Source organism: Moschus berezovskii, chromosome 23 (genome assembly GCF_049115385.1).
Source record: "Moschus berezovskii isolate FMDL1 chromosome 23, NW_MosBer_1.0, whole genome shotgun sequence".
Taxonomy (NCBI): Eukaryota; Metazoa; Chordata; class Mammalia; order Artiodactyla; family Moschidae; genus Moschus; species Moschus berezovskii.
The window spans coordinates 14,746,221-14,764,844 of NC_142482.1; the positions used below are offsets into that span (position 1 = coordinate 14,746,221).

The 18,624-nt window shown below is 40.6% G+C and overlaps 1 protein-coding gene across 2 annotated transcripts in view; it reads right to left on the reverse strand.

The window, feature by feature from the left end:
• The window catches only part of PRIM2 (DNA primase subunit 2), a 364,278-nt gene that overhangs the window by 279,236 nt on the left and 66,418 nt on the right, over positions 1–18,624 (reverse strand). For both annotated transcript variants that reach the window (XM_055406862.2, XM_055406864.2), the window contains exons 6-7: positions 11,351–11,446; positions 8,389–8,526 (exon numbers count right to left, since the gene is read on the reverse strand). In XM_055406862.2, the coding sequence (XP_055262837.2) occupies positions 8,389–8,526; positions 11,351–11,446 (234 nt within the window). The remainder of the gene's footprint in view (positions 1–8,388; positions 8,527–11,350; positions 11,447–18,624) is intronic.

Here is an 18,624-nt window from a genome sequence, read left to right on the forward strand (position 1 = left end):
ACTAGCCTCTTTCTCTCTTTTACTTTCTTATTGTCAACTCCGGACCAACCAGGTTCCAGTCATCAAAGGACGGCAACACAGCACCATTTATTTCATCCTCTTTCACTACTTAGAATAATTTTTTCTAAATCTTTAGGGCAATTCTTCTCATCCTCAAGAATATTTTCAATTTTTTGCAATTACATACTCCATGGTCAAAACCTTCCTCACTGGAAAGGGCTGCTGCTGCTGCTAAGTCGTTTCAGTCGTGTCCGATTCTGTGCGACCCCAGAGATGGCAGCCCACCAGGTTCCAAAGTCCCTGGGATTCTCCAGGCAACAACACTGGAGTGGGTTGCCATTTCCTTCTCCAACGCATGAAAGTGAAAAGTGAAAGTAAAGCCGCTCAGTCGTGTCCGACTCTTTGCGACCCCATGGACCGCAGCCTACCAGGCTCCTCCGCCCATGGGATTTTCCAGGCAAGAGGACTGGAGTGGGGCACCATCGTCTTCTCCACCAGAAAGGGCAGTAACCACAATAGGTTTAATTTCCCCTTCAGCACAATCCTAACTGCAGCAACTTCCCCACCTGCCAGCACCTTCAGCCCCCAGGTTGTCAGGACAGCTTTCTGGACAACCCCTCACCCACTCCCCTGCACAGTGAGACAAAGGGCAGACGTTGCACAGCCTCGCAACCAGACTCAGCCTTGACCTACCAGGAGAAAGCCAAGCACTGCCTGTGGGAACTAGTCACTGCCCCACTCAGATCAACCCAGATTGACGCCAGAACTCTCCACAACCCACTGGTGATCAGGACAAATTCATTAAAATACACCTGAATCCACTAACCTTATGGCAGAAAGTGAAGAGGAACTAAAAAGCCTCTTGATAAAAGTGAAAGAGGAGAGTGAAAAGGTTGGCTTGAAGCTCAACATTCAGAAAACAAAGATCATGGCATCTGGTCCCATCACTTCATGGGAAATAGATGGAAAAACAGTGGAAACAGTGTCAGACTTTATTTTTGGGGGCTCCAAAATCACTGCAGATGCTGATTGCAGCCATGAAATTAAAAGACGTTTGCTCCTTGGAAGGAAAGTTATGACCAACCTTGATAGTATATTAAAAAGCAGAGACATTACTTTGCCAACCAAGGTCCGTCTAGTCAAGGCTATGGTTTTTCCCGTGGTCATGTATGGATGTGAGAGTTGGACTGTGAAGAAAGCTGATCGCCGAAGAATCGATGCTTTTGAACTGTGGTGTTGGAGAAGACTCTTGAGAGTCCCTTATACTGCAAGGAGATCCAACCAGTCCATTCTAAAGGAGATCAATCCTGGATGTTCATTGGAAGGACTGATGCTAAAGCTGAAACTGCAATACTTTGGCCACCTCATGCGACGAGTTGACTCACTGGAAAAGACTCTGATGCTGGGAAAGGTTGGGGGCGGGAGGAGAAGGGGACGACGGAGAATGAGATGGCTGGATGGCATCACCAACTCTGTGGACATGAGTTTGAGCGTACTCCAGGAGTTCGTGATGGACAGGGAGGCCTGGTGTGCTGTGATTCATGGGGTTGCGGAGAGTCGGACACGACTGAGCGACTGAACTGAATCCACTAAAGCAAAGCACAGACATACCTTATACCATACAGTTCCACTCTTAGGCATATAATCAACAGAAATGTGTCTGTCAAAGATGCTGTAGGATGTTCAGAGTAGCAGTTCTAGTAATAACCACAAGAATGAAAACAAAACCCAAACGCCTATCAACAGCTGGCTGGGATAAATTGTGATAAAAACAATCAGAACTGGGATAAATCAAAATCATGTGTCACCTTCTAGGATTCAGTGAAAAGAACACAGTATCACTTCTATTATATTCCTGCTCAAGATTTATAACTAGACTCTAAACATGCAGAAACAACAAATCTGAATCAACAAAGATTCTACAAACATCTAGCCTGTTAATGCTCAAAAACAGCGAAGTCACAAAAGTAAAAGAGAAATTAAGAACCCGTTCCAGACCAAAGGAAACTAATGTGACCTTACAGAACAGTGCTCGTGATTTATATTACATCTTTTTGAAATAAAGGACATGACTGAGACAAGTAGTGAAAACTGAACGAGGTCTGAGATGACAGCCAAGTATTGACCCTAAGCTTCTGTTTTGACAGCTAAACTTGTGATTATGTGGGAAGACATCCTTTTTTGTAGAAATTACATACTAAAGTACTGGGGATAATGAGACCTTATACTGGGAACTTACTCCCAAATGTTTAGGGGAAAAGTTACTGTTTCTTTACTGTATCTTTTCTGTAACTTTCTCATTGTTTCAAAATTCCAAAAATTTATTAACCTTTTTAAAAAGTATGTTGGAAGAAGAATGAATAAGCAGGAAGGACAGCAGGAGAAAGGAATTCAAAGTTCATGTGCTATATTTCTTACGAAGAAAACACAAAGTCTAACTTGTTGAAAAAATTACTAACTTAAGAACTCATTGTTTTATCTTTAATCTCAGTACATTTAGATCTCCATATTCTACCCAGAAAGAAAAAATGTATAAAATTTGCAAATAATTTATATTATTGGGAAGATAAACTGAATAGCAAATATACGTGGTCTTTTAGCCCATTTTTATCAGCAAGGAAAACGTTTTTCCAAAGCTCCCCTCAGCAACTTCTCATATTTTCAGTCAGAACTGCACTGTCTCATATGCACAGACAATTTGGAAAGGAGAAGGAAATAGCCATGATCAGTTCAAAGTGGCACAAGCTTCCTGAAATTCATGGTGATATTTCTGGCTGTCATGGGGTTAGAAGGCCAGTACTGGCATTTAGTGGATGACAGCTAGAGATGCCTAATGTCCTAAAAATTATATGCCTGCCTCACAGAAAGAAGTGCTGCCCAAAATGTTGCGAGAGAGAAAGAAAGAACAAAACCAATCATTATAAAAGAAGGGGGGCAGCCAGTCAATAGGCACACATCAGTGTCTCCAGAGGGACTTTCAGCTGTGAAAGGCACAGCCCTTATCTGTAAGTACATTATGATGCAGGGTCAGTCACGGTAGAAACTGCTAGTAAACGGTCAAGAAACTACTTAAGGAGCTTCCTTGGTTACTCCTAGTGGTAAAGAATCTGCCTGCCAGTGCAGTAGGCACAGGTTCAATCACTGACCCAGGAAGATTCCACATTCCCAGAGTAACTAAGCCGGTGCATCACAACTGCTGAGCTGGTGCCTAAGCGGTCAGGAGCCGCAACCACCAAGCCCAGGCGCCAACAGCTGAAGCCTGCACACCCCAGAAGCTGTGCTCCACAAGATAGCCGCTGCAACAAGAAGCCCAGGCACCACAAGAGAAAAGTCCACACATCAGTGAAGACCCAGCACAGCCAAAAACAAATGAATAAAATTATTTTATAACACACAAACTATTTGAGAACACGAACTCTACTGAGGACAAAACACACACACAGATACACATAGGAGTAAGGAGACAGGAAGAGCACTCAATACGCTCTGTGATTTCATAAACGGCCTCATTTAATAAAAAGTTAGTATCTTAGTGTTTCCAAATGCTGATACAGCTAAACTGTACATATGCAGATCACCCCAGAGTGAGGAAACAAAATTACTTATACCAGAAAACAATGCTAAGTTTTAACTCAAAAGGAAAGCTTGGCATTTGTTTATATTGTAATCAGTGAAGCTTAAAAAAAGCGACAGGACATAACTTTGAAGTTATGTACTAGACATTCAGTTCAATTCAGTCACTCACTCATGTCTGACTCTTTAAGACCCCATGGACTGCAGCACGACAGGCTGCCCTGTCCATCACCAACTCCCAGAGCTTGTTCAAAATCACGTTCACAGAGTCGGTGATGCCATCCAACCATCTCATCCTCTGTCATCCTCTTCCCCTGTCTTCAATCTTTCCCAGCATCAGGGTCTTTTCAAATGAATCAGTTCTCCATATCAGGTGGACAAAGTTTCAGTTTCACCATCAGTCCTTCCGATGAACATTCAAGACTGCTTTCCTTGACGATGGACTGGGTGGATCTCACTGCAGTCCAAGGGACTCTCAAGAGTCTTCTCCAATACCACAGTTCAAAAGCAGCAATTCTTCGGTGCCCAGCTCTCTTTATAGTCCAACTCTCACATCCATATATGACCACTGAAAAAACCATAGCTTTGACTAGAAGAATCTCTGTCAGTAAAGCAATGTCTCTGCTTTTAATATGCTGGTCTAGGTTGATCACAGTTTTTCTTCCAAGGAGCAAGCATCTTTTAATTTCACGGCTGCAGTTACCACCTGCAGTGATTTTGGAGCCCAAGAAAATAAAGCCCATCACAATTTCCATTGTTTCCCCATCTATTTGACATGAGGTGATGTGACCAGATGTCATGATCTTCGTTTTTTGAATGTTGAGTTTTAAGCCAGCTTTTTCACTCTCTCCTTTCACTTTCATCAAGAGGTTCTTTAGTTCTTCTTCGATTTCTACCATAAGGGTGGTGTCATCTGCATATCTGAGCTTACTGTTATTTCTCCTGGCACTCTTCATTCAAGCTTGTGCTTCTTCCAGCCCAGTGTTTCTCATGATGTACTCTGCATATAAGTTAAATAAGCAAGGTCACAATATACAGCCTTGACATATTCCTTTCCCAATATGGAACCAGCTGACTGTCCCAAGTCCAGTTCTGTTGCTTCTTGACCTGCATATCGATTTCTCAGGAGACAGGGAAGGTGGTCTAGTATTCCCATCTCTTGAAGAATGTTCCACAGTTGGTTGTGATCCACACAGTCAAAGGCTTTGGCGTAGTCAATGAGGCAGAAGTATGTTTCTCTGGAACTCTCTTGCTTTTTCAATGATCCAATGGATGTTGGCAATTTGATCTCTGGTTACTCTGCCAAATTCCTCAACATCTGGAATTTGTCAGTTTCATGTACTGTTGAAGCCTGGCTTGGTGAATTTTGAGCATTACTTTGCTAGCGTGAGATAAGAGTGACAGCATATAACTTTGAAGTTATGTACCAGATATTAAGCACTCGAAACAGTGCCCCAAAAGAGTACAAAAGAAAAACAGATTCAGATTAACAGACAACACCACTGAAAAATGTGTGTATTTTTAAGATATTATCACTTCCGTATCTGTTTTTAACAAGTCTCTTAAAAAGCACTGATTATGGTACTTATTTAACTTACCATCTCCAATTTCACCCAGCAGTGTTAACCTAGCACTGCTTTCAGTACTTAAATATAAAGACTTTCTTCTACATTGCCCTCTACTGACACAAAATTCCAATTTAGAACAGAAATCTATGGGTTTTATTTACCACAGGCACCATTAATTGTTAATGGTCATACACGACATCCATCTCCAAAGGAAAAAAGGCACAACCTTGAAGAAACAGAGGTTGTTCACAAAATTAGTCATCTCACCATTAGCATTATCAGAAGAAAGAAAAAATGACAAAATTAACCATGAGTAGAAACAAATAAAATCCTACTCAAAGATTTAAATATAAGACATGACACCAAGAAACTCCTAGAAGAGAACACAGGCAAAACATTCGTTGACATAAACTGTACCTTTATTTTCAGTTTTTAGGTCAGTCTCCCAAGACCATAGAAATAAAACTAAAAATAAACAAATGGGACCTAATCACCCTTATAAGCTTTTGCACAGTACAGGAAACCATGAAGTAAAGTGAAGTGAAGTCGCTCAGTCGTGTCCAACTCTTTGCGATCCAAGGGACTGTAGCATACCAGGCTCCTCAGTCCATGGAATTTTCCAGGCAACAGTACTGCAGTGGGTTGCCTTTTCCTTCTCCAGGGGATCTTCCCAACCCAGGGATCGAACCCGGGTCTCCCACGCTGCAGGCAGACGCTTTACCATCTGAGCCACCAGGGAAGCCCAACAAAACAAAAAGGCAACCAATGGACTGGCTGGGAGAAAATATTCGCAAATGATGCAATGAATAAGGCTTAATTTCCAAAATATAAACAGCTTATACCACTCAATAACAAAAAAAAAACCAACAACCCAATCAAAAACTGGACAGACCATCCAAACAGACATTTCTCCAAAGAAGACATACAGATGGCCAAGAGGCACATGAAAAGATGCTCAACATCACTAATTACTAGAGAAATGTGAATCAAAACTAGAGTGAGGTATCACTTCAAATCAGTCAGAATAGCCATCATTAAAAAAGACGACAAAAACAACAAATGCTGAAGAGGGTGTGGAGAAAAGGGAATCATTCATGGGAATGTAAGTTGGTACAGCCACTATGAAAACCAGTAAGGAGTTTCCTCAGAAAATTAAAAGCATTGCCTTAAGATCCAACAAACCCCCTCCTACGTATATACTCAGAAAAACCATAATTCAGAAAGATCTATGCACCCCTATATTCATAGCATCACTTATTTATAGTAGCTTAGAGACAGAAACAACCTCAATGTTTACTGACAGATGAATGGATAAAAAAAAATGTGCTATACATATACAATGAAATACCACTCAGCCATTAAAAAAAAATAAATGAAATAATGCCACTTGCAACAACATGGATGACTGCTACAGATTATCATACTAAGTTAGATAAACCAGAAAGAAAAAGACAAATACCATGTGACATCATTTATATGTGGAATCTAAAATATAACACAAATGAACTTATTTGGGTTAAAGCCAAAGAATGTTCAAACTACCACACAATTGCACCCATTTCACATGCTAGCAAAGTAATGCTCAAAATCCTTCAAGCTAGGCTTCAACAGTATATGAACCGAGAACTTCCAGATGTTCAAGCTAGATTTAGAAAAGGCAGAGGAACCAGAGATCAAATTGCCAACCTCTGTTAAATCATAGAAAAAGCAAGAGAATTCCAGAAAAACATCTACTTCTGCCTCATTGACTATGCTAAAGCCTTTGAGTGTATGGATCACAACAAATTGTGAAATATTCTTAAAGAGATAGGACTACCAGACGACCTTACCTGTCTCCTGAAAAATCTGTATGCAGAAGCAACAGTTAGAACCAGACATGGAAAAACGGACTGTTTCAAAACTGGAAAAGGAATACACCAAGACTGTATATTGTCACTCTGCATATTTAACTGTTACACAGAGTATATCATGTGAAATGCTGGACTGGAGGAAGCACAAGCTGGAATCGAGATTGCCAGGAGAAATATCAATAACCTCAGATATGCAGATGACACCACCCTTATGGCAGAAAGTGAAGAGGATCTATAGAACATCTCGACGAAAGTGAAAGAGGAGAGTGAAAAAGCTGCCTTAAAACTCAACATTCAAAAAATGAAGATCATGGCATCCAGTCCCACCATTTCATGGTAAATAGATGGGAAAACAATGGAAACAATGACAAACATTATTTTCTTTGGCTCCAAAATCACTGCAGACAGTGACTGCAGCCACGAAATTAAAAGACGCTTGCTCCCTGGAAGAAAAGCTATGACAAACTTAGACAACATATTAAAAAGCAGACATCACTTTGCCTACAAAGTTCCATATAGTTATTTTTCCAGTAGGGATGTATGGATGTGATAGTTGGACCATAAAGAAGGCTGAGCATTGAAGAACTGATGCTTTTGAACTGTGGTGTTGGAGAAGACTCTTGAGAGTCCCTTGGGCTGCAAGAAGATCAAACCAGTCAATCCTAAAAGAAATCAACCCTGAGTATTCATTGGAAGGACTGATGCTGAAGCTCCAAAATTTCTGTCACCTGATGCGAAGAGTTGACTCACTGGAAAAGACCCTGATGCTGGGAAAGACTGAGGGCAGGAAGATAAGGCAGTGGCAAAGGATGAGATGGTTGAATGGCATCACCAACTCAATGGAAATTAATTTGAGCAAACTTCGCGAGATATGAAAGGACAGGGAAGCCTAGCATGCTGCAGTCCACAGGGTTGCAAAGCGTCGGACACCACTGAGCAACTGAACAGCAACAAATGAAACAGAAACAGACTCACAGAATCAGAGAATAGACTTGCGATTGCCAAGGAGGAGTGATGGATCAGGAGTTTGGGGTTATCAGACACAAACTATTAATATAGAATAGATAAATATCAAGGTCTTACTGTATAACACAGGGAACTACAGTCAATATCCTGTGATCAACTACAATGGCAAAGAACATAACAAAGAATATATACATGCATAACTGAGTCACTGTGCTGAAGAGCAAAATTAACACTATAAATCAACTATACTTCAATAAAATAAATTCTTAAAAAAAATTAAAACCAAGGAGTTCTAAAATAACAAAAGCAATCTCAATATCATTATAATAATTATATTACTTCTTAAGACAGACAGAACAAATCTATCAAGAGTATGTGATTGCAAACATGAACATATGGAAATGAAGTGAATATGGAAACTAAATACTTACAGCCAAAGCCTTAGACAGCTTGGTTCTAAACTCATTCAGGATGATCGCCACAATATCCTTGTGTGGTACATAAGCAAAGCCATTTTCCAAATAAACTTTCCTTCCTCGGAATAAATCCAAAGCTTCAGCAAAAGGGATCTGAATTCAGAGTGAAACACAGAAAATAAGTCAGTACCTGTCATTACAAAATCATCCTAAAACTTCATCAGTAGGGAATCTAAACAAAATGCCTCTTATGAAAAAGTCATCAGTGCCAGCAGATCAAAAACAAACAAACAAACAAAAAAGTAAGATCAATTTGTACTCCTTGTGAGTAAACAACAGCATTAGGAAGGAGTGGCAGGCCAAAAAAGGTTTTGCTTCAGAGTAGATCTTCCAAAAATGAATAAGCCAAGTTAAAATGGTTTATTTCTATTCTTATCAATTTACAATTTATAATCACTAGAATTTCAAACTCTAAGCTCAAGCCCTCTAGGTACATCGCACTGCCCTCATACAACACATTCCGCATATTTTTCTGCATCAAGTAGAATCCAATGTATATACAGTATGTATGCTCAGTGCTAAAAATTGCTAGTAAGTAAAGTGGTTCCAAATTTCTTCATCTATGTTTCTACTCTTTCTAATCTCAATACTAACAAATGGAAATAATAATAAATGTCTAGCTTTGCCTTTAAAATAAGTATTTGCCAGTAAACATTTTTTAAAAACTGAATACTATTCTACTTCAGTTCAGTTCAGTTCGGTCGTTCAGTCGTGTCTGACTCTTTGCAACCCCATGAGCCGTAGCACACCAGGCCTCCCTGTCCAACACCAACTACCGGAGTCCACCCAAACCCATGTCCATTGAATCGGTGATGTCATCCAACCATTTTATCCTCTGTCGTCCCCTTCCCCTGCCCTCAATCTTTTCCAGCATCAGGGTCTTTTCAAATGAGTCAGCTCTTCACATGAGGTGGCCAAAGTATCGGAGTTTCAGCTTCAGCATCAGACCTTCCAATGAACACCCAGGACTGATCTCCTTTAGGATAGACAGGTTGGAACTCCTTGCAGTCCAAGGGATTCTCAAGAGTCTTCTCCAACACCACAGTTCAAAAGCATCAATTCTTCGGCGCTCAGCTTTCTTTATACTCCAACTCTCACATCCATACATGACCACTGAAAAAACCATAGCCTTGAAGAGACGGACCTTTCTCAGCAAAATAATGTCTCTGCTTTTTAATATGCTGTCTAGGTTGGTCACAGCTTTTCTTCCAAGAAGCAAGCATCTTTTAATTTCATGGCTGCAGTTACCACCTGCAGTGATTCTGGAGCCCAAGAAAATAAGCCCATCACAGTTTCCATTGTTTCCCCATCTATTTGCCATGAGGTGATGGGACCAGATGCCATGATCTTAGTTTTCTGAATGTTGAGCTTTAAGGCAGCTTTTTCACTCTCCTCTTTCACTTTCATCGAGATGTTCTATAGATCCTCTTCACTTTCTGCCATAAGGGTGGTGTCATCTGCATATCTGAGGTTATTGATATTTCTCCCGGCAATCTCGATTCCAGCTTGTGCTTCCTCCAGCCCAGCATTTCACATGATGTACTCTGCATATAAGTTAAATAAGCAGGGTGACAATATACAGCCTTGACATACTCCTTTTCCTATTTGGAACCAGTCTGTTGTTCCATGTCCAGTACTAACTGCTGCTCCCTGACCTGCATATAGGTTTCTCAAGAGGCAGGTCAGGTGGTCTGGTATTCCCATCTCTTTCAGAATGTTCCACAGTTTATTGTGATCCACACAGTCAAAGGCTTTGGCATAGTCAATAAAGCAGAAATAGATGCTTTTCTGGAACTCTCTTGTTCTTTCCATGATCCAGCAGATGTTGGCAATCTGATTTCTAGTTCCTCTGCTTTTTCTAAAACCAGCTTGAAGATCTTTTTTGTACAATTCTTCTGTGTATTCTTGCCACCTCTTCTTAATATCTTTGGCTTCTGTCAGGTCCATACCATTTCTGTCCTTTATCGAGCCCATCTTTGCATGAATGTTCCCTTGGTATCTTTAATTTTCTTGAAGAGATCCCTAGTCTTTCCCATTCTATTGTTTTCCTATTCTACTTATATTTTTTAAAGTCTTATGAACTACCATAAAATTTTAAAAGATGAGCACATTATGATAACAGTATTAATAAGTTGAAAAAAATCATCCTTACTCTTCGTTTTTCTACTTCTTAAAAATTAGGTAAAAAATTAGGTGGAAAAAAAAAGAAAAGAATCCCCATATAACCTATTGGCTCAAGTTTTACGGAAGAGTTAAATGCATATGGCCATAGTTCTTCAGTGTGTTCAGTGACACCACACAGTAATCAGATCATGCGTTTTTGCAGAGAATTTCTGATTAGTTTACAGATTTCTACAACTAGCACACAGTCCCTGCCCTGAAACCATTCACCACTTGGTTGAGGCAACAAGGCAGACCCATGTGGCAGTCCCGCAGCCGCAGAAAGCAGCAGTGACCCAGCTCCGTGTGGGGTGACACATGACACAAGGAGGCGGGAAGAGGGTTTATTTCCATAAACCCGGGAAGGACCGGAGCAGGAAGTCTGAACAGGTGGCTCCAGCACAAGCTCTTTTCTCGTGAGGCTGAGCCTTCAGTACATGTCATGACGCTTGCCAGGTCCAGAACACCGGCGAGGGGTGGGGACCCTGGGGGCTCTTTAGCGCTGTTGCCCCGTGAGAAATGCATCCCCCGCCACCACCCTGCATGTGAGAGGCAAGGCTGCGCACAGGGAGGAGAGCTTGGCTGCAGGCAGTTCAGCATCCAGGCAGGGCCCGGTGTTGCTGCAGCACAGCCCTGAGCAGTGCAGGGGGTGAAAACTACCTCCGAGCAGGAAGGGGTGAGGCTGCGCCCCAGAGGCTGCACAAATGCATCAGTTAAGCACCATGGAACCTCAGAAGTGCTTTAAAAGTGCACCTACCTTATAGACTGACTCCAGCTCCAACTGAGCCCCACCAAAATTGGGTGATGAAGCCATAATATCCTGTTCTCGGAGAGTCTTTTCTTCATCACTTATCTAGAAGGAAACATATTTTATATCATTTAAAAATTAAAACTCTACATTTAGTTTCAATAAAGTACTTCCTGTTCTAGCGAAGATTCTATACTTTTTTAAAACTCTCAAAACCGTGATATCTCAAATCATTCCTAATACAATTAGTAGATGATTTTATAATCATTAATGAAGCCAAAATATGAAAGAAAATTTAAATTCAATATACTTTCAAATTTCTACTCAGCCAATTTCTGAGGACAATATCAAAAGAACAGTAGCAGAGAAAGAGAAAAGTATTATAGTACGAAACAAAAGAAATTATAATAAAAATTAAGGTAATACAGACAAAAAATGAACATTACCTCAATGTGGAGTTATGTTAATTTATTAAAATACCTATTGGAACTAAGAGTGGAATTTTCTAGCCAAATAAAACAATTTCAAATTTAAATAAAACACTAGTTTTTGTAAGAACAACTATAGTCTTTTATCTCTGACTAATTATGGCTTTGAAAAAAATATACTGATAGATATGATGAGATAAAAATCATAAACTTCTATACAGAAAAAGAAAAGATCTACAAATGAAGATGAATTATAAATGACAAACTGTGGGAAATATTTGTATCATGTGACATCTGAGTTACTCTCAATAAACCCCAAGGTAGTAGGGCATAAATATTAATAATCCAAAAGTAAAACAAAGCCAAGATTCATATAACTGAAAATAATAAAAGTAAATTAAAATAATAATGTGATATTATTTTCTACCTATTAAAATGGAAAATGTTAAAATCCACAAGGTTGGGACAATCCTTGCATAGAGCACTTTGACAATACACATAAATAAGCTTTAAAATACACTGACTCTAACAATTTCACGTCTAGAATTAATCTTAATAAGAGAACAAATACACAGATTGGGAAATTTTTCTTTCATCACAATGCCATTTATAACAAATTTTTAAAAGCCCAAATGCCCAGAACAGGTGTTGAGTTAAAGTACAGTACAATGTGATGTTTAAGTAAAGCAAACCATACTATGCAGATCAGCTTCTCACAGAAATCAAAGAAAATACACTGACAGAAAATTTTAAAGCATCTTCTTTAAGGCACAGAAGATTATTACATAGAGTTGGGCCCTCTTTAAGTGGGATATTATTGGTAAGAGATCCTCCTGCTCTACAGCTGCATGTCATTAGAGAAATCCCAAGCGTTGAACTTGTTTTAACGTCATCCCTGATTCAAAGGCCCCAGACACCTGACAGAAGCAAACTCAAATCCTCTCTGAGCAATGTACATACACAGCATTCCTCAAAGCATTTTTGCAAACACATTTGCAAATACTGTACCAAGCACACTGTATTTTATAACAAGGCAAATAGTAAAACATCACTTCATGAGCAAAAACAGATTCATAAACTACACAGATAATAACTATGTGAGGATTATAAAAGACAAGGATAATGATATCTGCATGAATGAGAAAGTGTAAAAAGTGACTTGACAAGTGGGAGAGACAAAAAGAGAGTATCAGGCAGTGGCCTAGAGGTAAAGACGCAGCGCTTTCCCTGCCATGGCCTCGCATTCAACCCCTGGTCAGGGAACTGAGATCCTGCAAACCTCACAGCGAAGCCAAAAAAAATAGTATGAGAGAAAGAGAGGCCTTTATTTTGGCTAATTCTGGTGAAGTAACGTCAAAGAGACTCTGCCACAGCAGGTAGACTGTCTCTCCTCTCGTGAACCCAGGAGGAATGAGGAGGGGGCACTGGAAGCTAATCAGTCTCGATAGGGATCTGCAGCGCAGTGTCCAGGGATCTCAGATTCTGGATGGAAATAAACAGTATCCTGACCAGCTGCACCCACAAACTAATGAAAGCAGTAAATAAAAACCTTTCCGAACGAAGATACAATTCTCCTAAGGCTCAGTACACTCCTCCAAAAACAATCTCTAGCACACAGAGTAAACAAACACACAAGGAAACAGGGCTCCATGAATGAAACCAGATTGGTAAAGCCAAAAGAAAAGTATAAGAACTGGAAAACAAAAAAACAAAATTGGCTCTATTTACAGATTATATGATTAGAATCCTTAGAAAATTCAGAAGAATCCACAAATAAATTATTAGACCTATTGACCTAATTAAGCAAGGTTTCTAGATAAAATGTCATATACTAAAAAACTATATTTCTGTCTGCCAAAAGCTAAGTTTAACAATGGATTTTTTAAAAAACATTCATTTATAACATCTGTTGGATCATCGAAAAAGCAAGAGAGATCCAGAAAAAAATCTACTTCTGCTTTATTGACTATGCCAAAGCCCTTGACAGTGTGGATCATGACAAACTGTGGAAAATTCTTCAGCAGATGGGAGTACCAGACCACCTGACCTGCCTCTTGAGAAATCTGTGTGCAGGTCAAGAAGCAACACTTAAAACTAGATATGGAACAACAGACTGGTTCCAAATCGGGAAAGGAGTACGAAAAGGCTGTATATTGTCACCCTGCTTATTTAACTTACATGGAGAGTACATCATGTGAAATGCTGGGCTGAATGAAGCACAAGCTGGAATCATGATTACAGCCCATAATTGCTATGACGGGAGAAATAGCAATAACCTCAGATAAGCATGGGAAGAGGAGTACGTCAAGGTTGTATATTGTCATCCTGCTTATTTAACTTATATGCAGAGTACATCATGAGGAACGCTGGGCTGGAAGAAGCACAAGCTGGAATCAAGATTGCTGGGAGCAATATCAATAACCTCAGATATGCAGGTGACACCACCCTTATGGCAGAAAGTGAAGAGGAACTCAAAAGCCTCTTGTTGAAAGTGAAAGAGGAGAGTGAAAAGGCTGGCTTGAAGCTCAACATTCAGAAAACAAAGATCATGGCATCTGGTACCACTACTTCATGGGAAAAGATGGGTAAAGAGTGGAAACAGTATCAGACTTTATTTTTCTGGGCTCCAAAATCACTGCGGATGCTGATTGCAGCCATGAAATTAAAAGACACTTACTCCTTGGCAGGAAAGTTATGACTAACCTAGACAGCATATTAAAAAGCAGAGACATTACTTTGCCAACAAAGGTCCGTCTAGTCAAGGCTATGGTTTTTCCCGTGGTCATATATGGATGTGAGAGTTGGACTGTGAAGAAAGCTGATCACCGAAGAATTGATGCTTTTAAACTGTGGTGCTGGAGAAGACTCTTGAGAGTCCCTTGAACTGCAAGGAGATCCAACCAGTCCATTCTAAAGGAGATCAATCCTGGGTGTTCATTGGAAGGACTGATGCTAAAGCTGAAACTGCAATAACTTTGGCCACCTCATGTGACGAGTTGACTCACTAGAAAAGACTCTAATGCTGGGAGGGATTGGGGGCGGGAGGAGACGGGGACTACAGAGAATGAGATGGCTGGATGGCATCACCAACTCGATGGACATGAGTTTGAGTGAACTCCGGGAGCTGGTGATGGACAGGGAGGCCTGGCGTGCTATGATTCATGGGGTCGCGGAGAGTCGGCCACGACTGAGCGACTGAACTGAACTGAAGCGTATGACACCACCCTTATGGCTGAAAGAGAAGAACTAAAGAGCCTCTTGATGAAAGTGAAAGAGGAGAGTGAAGAAGTTGGCTTACAACTCAACATTCAGAAAGCTAAGATCCTGACACCTGGTCCCATCACTTCATGGGAAATAGATGGGAAAACAGTGGAAACAGTGACAGACTTTATTTTGGGGGGCTCCAAAATCAGTGCAGATGGTGACTGCAGCCATGAAATTAAAAGACGCTTGCTCCTTGGAAGAAAAGCTATGATCAACCCACACAGTATATTAAAACTCAGAGACATTACTTTGCCAACAAAGGTCCGTGTAGTCAAAGCTATGGTTTTTCCAGTAGTCATATATGGATGTGAGAGTTGGGACTATAAAGAAAGCAGAGCACCGAAGAATTTATGCTTTTAAACTGTGGTGTTGGAGAAGACTCTTGAGAGTCCCCTGGACTGCAATGAGATCCAACCAGTCCATCCCTCAAGGAAATCAGTCCTGAATATTCATTGGAAGGACTGATGCTGAAGCTGAAACTCCAATACTTTGGCCACCTGATGCAAAGAACTGACTCACTAGAAAAGACCCTGATGCTGGGAAAGACTGAAGTCGGGAGGAGAAGGGGATGGCAGAAAATGAGATAGTTGGATGGCATCATCAACTCAAGGAACATGAATCTGAGTACACTCCGGAGTTGGTGATACATGGGGAGGCCTGGCATGCTGCAGTCTGCAAAGAGTTGGACACGACTGAGCAACTGAACTGAACTGAACCATTCATAACAGAATTAAAAGTAGTAATATATCTAACAAAGGATATGTAAGGCCCCAGAAAATAACTATAAAACCTAACTGAAGAAAACTGGAGAAAAACCTAAATAACAGAGAGACATATACACATGTACCAGAAGAAATAATACTGTACCAATTCTCCTCAAATTAACCTGCAGATTCAATATGCTCGCAAGCACAATCACAATAGCTTATGTGCCTGTGTTACTTCTAGAATATACAGGGACAGACAGTGTTAAGGAAAGCCAAAACAGAAAAATAACCGATAAAGTAAGAAACTGACAGAGAAGACATGGCAAAAGGGAACAAGAAGTTTGTGCATCCTCATGACAATCCTTCTTTATTCTTTAAGTGATTTCCAGCTTAAATATAAAAACACTTCAAATGTGTGCAATGAATACTTACTAATTTGAAATTATATAAAAATTTAATATATATGCCTGTTCTTCCCACCATTAATGGAGATAAACATAAGCAACTCTATAGATTTTTTTTTTTGCCCAAATGGTTTTCACAGGCTCTGGCAATACTGAGGTTGACACCAAATGTGTTAATCAATCATGTCTCTTTTACAATCAATCACTTATTACAGCAACAAAGAATTAGGGAATTCAAAACATACAGATGCTTGTCATAATAATATCCGGGGTTTTAACTGAACAAATTCCACAGCAACATAAGCACCACTAATACTTCACCACCACTAACTCAAAACTGGGAAAAGAGTATGTCAAGACTATATATTGTCACCCTCTTATTTAACTTATATGCAGAGTATGTCATGCAAAATGCCAGACTGAATGAATCACAAGCTGGAATCAAGACTGCCAGGAAAAACATCAATAACCTCAGATACGCAGATAACATGACCCTAATGACAGAAAGTGAAGAGGAACTAAAGAGCGTCTTGATGGAGGTGAAAAAGGAGAGTGAAAAAGCTGGCTTAAAACTCAACATTCAAAAAACCAAGATCATGGCATCCATTCCCATCGGGTCCCATCACTTCATGGCAAATAGATGGGGAAACAATGGCAACTGTGACAGACTTTATTTTCTTGGGTCCAAAATCACTGTGGACAGTGACTGCAGCTATGATATTAAGACGCTTGCTCCTTGGAAGAAAAGCTATGACAAACCTAGTTAGTTAGTGTTAGTCACTCAGTCATGTCCAACTCTTCAACTCCCATGGACAGTAGTCCACAAGACTCCTCTCTCTGTCCGTGACATTCTCCTTGCAAGAATACTGGAATGGGTTGCTATTCCCTTCTCCAGGGGATCTTCCTAATCCAGGGATCGAACCTGGGTCTCCTACATTGCAGGTGGATTCTTTACTGTCTGAGACATCAGAGAAGCCCAAAAGGCATGTTGCCTCCCTGTTGGGGAATGAAACCCCAGTCTCCTGAGTGACAGGCAAGGATACTCACCACTATACTAACAAAAGCAGAGACATTACTTTGCTGACAAAGGTCCGTACAGTAAAGTTATGGTTTTCCCAGTAGTTATGTACGGATGTGAGAGCTGAACAATAAAGAAGGCTGAATACCGAAGAGCAGATATTTTCAAACTGTGGTGCTGGAGAAGACTCTTGAGAGTCCCTTAGACAGCAAGGAGATCAACCCAGTCAATCCTAAAGGAAATCAACACTGAATATTCATGGGAAGGACTGATGCTGAAGCTCCAAAACTTTGGTCACCTGAAAGGAAGAGTTGACTCACTGGAAAAGACCCTGCTGCTGGGAAAGACTGAAGGCAGGAGGAGAAGGAAGAAGATGAGATGGCTGGATGGCATCACCGACTCAATGGAGATGAGTTTGAGCAAACTCTGGGAGGCAGTGAAGGACAGAGGAGCCTTGCATGCTATAGTCCGTGGAGTTACAAAGAGTTGGACATGACTTAGCAATTGAACAACAAAGATGTTTTGGTTTAACTCTGGCATATAATTTGAATTGAGACTGGAGTCCCAGGAGTTTAACACATTTCTGTATACTCTCTCTCTCTAAGTCGCTTCAGTCATGTCCGACTCTGTGCAACCCCATAGATGGCAGCCCACCAGGCTCCCCCGTCCCTGGGATTCTCCAGGCGAGAACACTGGAGTGGGTGGCCATTTCCTTCTCCAATGTGTGAAAGTGAAAAGTGAAGGTGAAGTCGCTCAGTCGTGTCCGACTCTTTGCGATCCCATGGACTGCAGCCTACCAGGCTCCTCCATCCATGGGATTTTCCAGGCAAGAGTACTGGAGTGGCTTGCCATTGCCTTCTCCATTCTGTATACTAATAACTATCAAAAAGAGAAATTAGGCAAATCCCATTTTGCATCAAAATAAAGAAAATATCTGGAGAAGGCAATGGGAACCCACTCCAGTACTCTTGCCTGGAAAATCCCAAGGGTGAAGGAGCCCGGTAGGCTGCAGTCCATGGGGTCACTAACAGTCTGACACGACTGAGTAACTTCACTTTCACTTTTCAGTTTCATGCACTGGAGAAGGAAATGGCAACCTGCTCCAGTGTTCTTGCCTGGAGAATCCCAGGGATGGGGGAGCCTGGTGGGCTGCCGGCTATGGGGTCACACAAAGTCAGACACAACTGAAGCTACTTAGCAGCAGCAGCAGCAGCAGCAAAGACAATATCTCAAAATAAATTTAACCCAGGAGGCTAAGGACCTATACTCTGAAAACTATAAGATAGTGATGAAAGAAAATGAAGACAATATAAGCAATTGGAAATACATTAGATGATCATGGAATGAAAGAATAAATATTATTAAAATGTCAGTGCAATTGACAGTCAGTGCAATCCCTATCAAAATACCAAAAATCTACAGTCAAAGCAATCCCTATCAAAATACCAAAATACTAAAAAAT